This window comes from Alligator sinensis, unplaced genomic scaffold (genome assembly GCF_000455745.1).
Source record: "Alligator sinensis unplaced genomic scaffold, ASM45574v1 scaffold907_1, whole genome shotgun sequence".
Classification (NCBI taxonomy): domain Eukaryota; kingdom Metazoa; phylum Chordata; order Crocodylia; family Alligatoridae; genus Alligator; species Alligator sinensis.
This window is the reverse complement of record NW_005841925.1, coordinates 29,024-30,043: the sequence shown is the minus strand read 5'-3', so window position 1 is coordinate 30,043 and position 1,020 is coordinate 29,024. Positions and strand designations below refer to the sequence as shown.

The window sequence follows — 1,020 nt, the reverse complement described above, 5'->3', positions numbered from 1 at the left end:
AGATGGAAGTCAAGGGTATAGACCCCGGGATGCTCCCTGCAGGCCTGCTCCCCCATGTCCCCACACCTGCCCTGTGTGGTTCCCTTCATCCCTTGCCCCCTGCTGGTGACACAGTGGCTGCAACTGGGCATGGCCAGGGTCAAGCTGGCACAGGAGTTGGAAAAGGTCACACCTACCGGATCGGTTTGGAGACCTGAGAGCTGAACTTGGTGAATTCCCCCGGAGCTGTCCACTCAGTGCCCAGCTGGGGAGAGACAGAGGGCAAAAGAGAGATAAAGAGAAGGAGCTAGTATAAGAGCCACATTTAGCACTACTGGAAGGAGACAGTCTGGCTGGGGCAGGGGCTTACTGACACTTACCCACAAAGGCAGCACATGTGTAGCACCTTTGTGTCCTACCTATCCACTGCATTGAAGCCTGAGCATTGTTTTTATCATCTAGCTGGATTATTGCAGTGCCAGGAAGCCACTAGTGAAGAGTCAAAGTCCCATCAGGTTAGGCCCTGTGTCCAGCAGTGCTCACAGCTTGGGTGCCCCGTGGGATGCTAGGACTCCGGAAGAGCTGGGCACAGACTATAGGCACATATTGACACCACACCCAGCAGAGAGGGTAGCAAGGCCTCCCAACCCTGTCAGACAGGGTTATGACTATCCCACCTGAAAGCACAGAGATTCCTACAGGTTGGAAATCCTTTCCCTTGCAGAGGAGACACAGGATTTAGCATTGGCTTTTACATGCATTACAGCTAACAAAGGAATCAGAGCACTGACTTCCAGGACTTCTGTGTAGCTGAAAGCCCAGTGATGCAATGGGCCTAAGATAACTCCCTAGTGTAGTTTATCAAAGGGAATTCAAGGTGCATTGGGGAAAAGTGGGGCAGGGCAGCACAGTTAATCATCGCTGGGCATCAAGGAATACACATGGTCCAGGATATGGACTTACTGAAAATGCAGCCAGGCTTGTGGGTGCCCATGGGTGGCTCTGTGACAGGGAAATGAAAGGCAGCATCTAGAGGAACAT

General features: G+C 52.5%; 1 protein-coding gene across 1 annotated transcript in view; it reads right to left on the bottom strand.

Moving 5' to 3' along the window:
• Positions 1-1,020, bottom strand: part of B4GALNT4 (beta-1,4-N-acetyl-galactosaminyltransferase 4) — a 52,915-nt gene that overhangs the window by 32,841 nt on the left and 19,054 nt on the right. Inside the window, exon 7 of the mRNA XM_006019207.2 lies at positions 177-244. Coding sequence (XP_006019269.1) covers positions 177-244 — 68 coding nt within the window. The remainder of the gene's footprint in view (positions 1-176; positions 245-1,020) is intronic.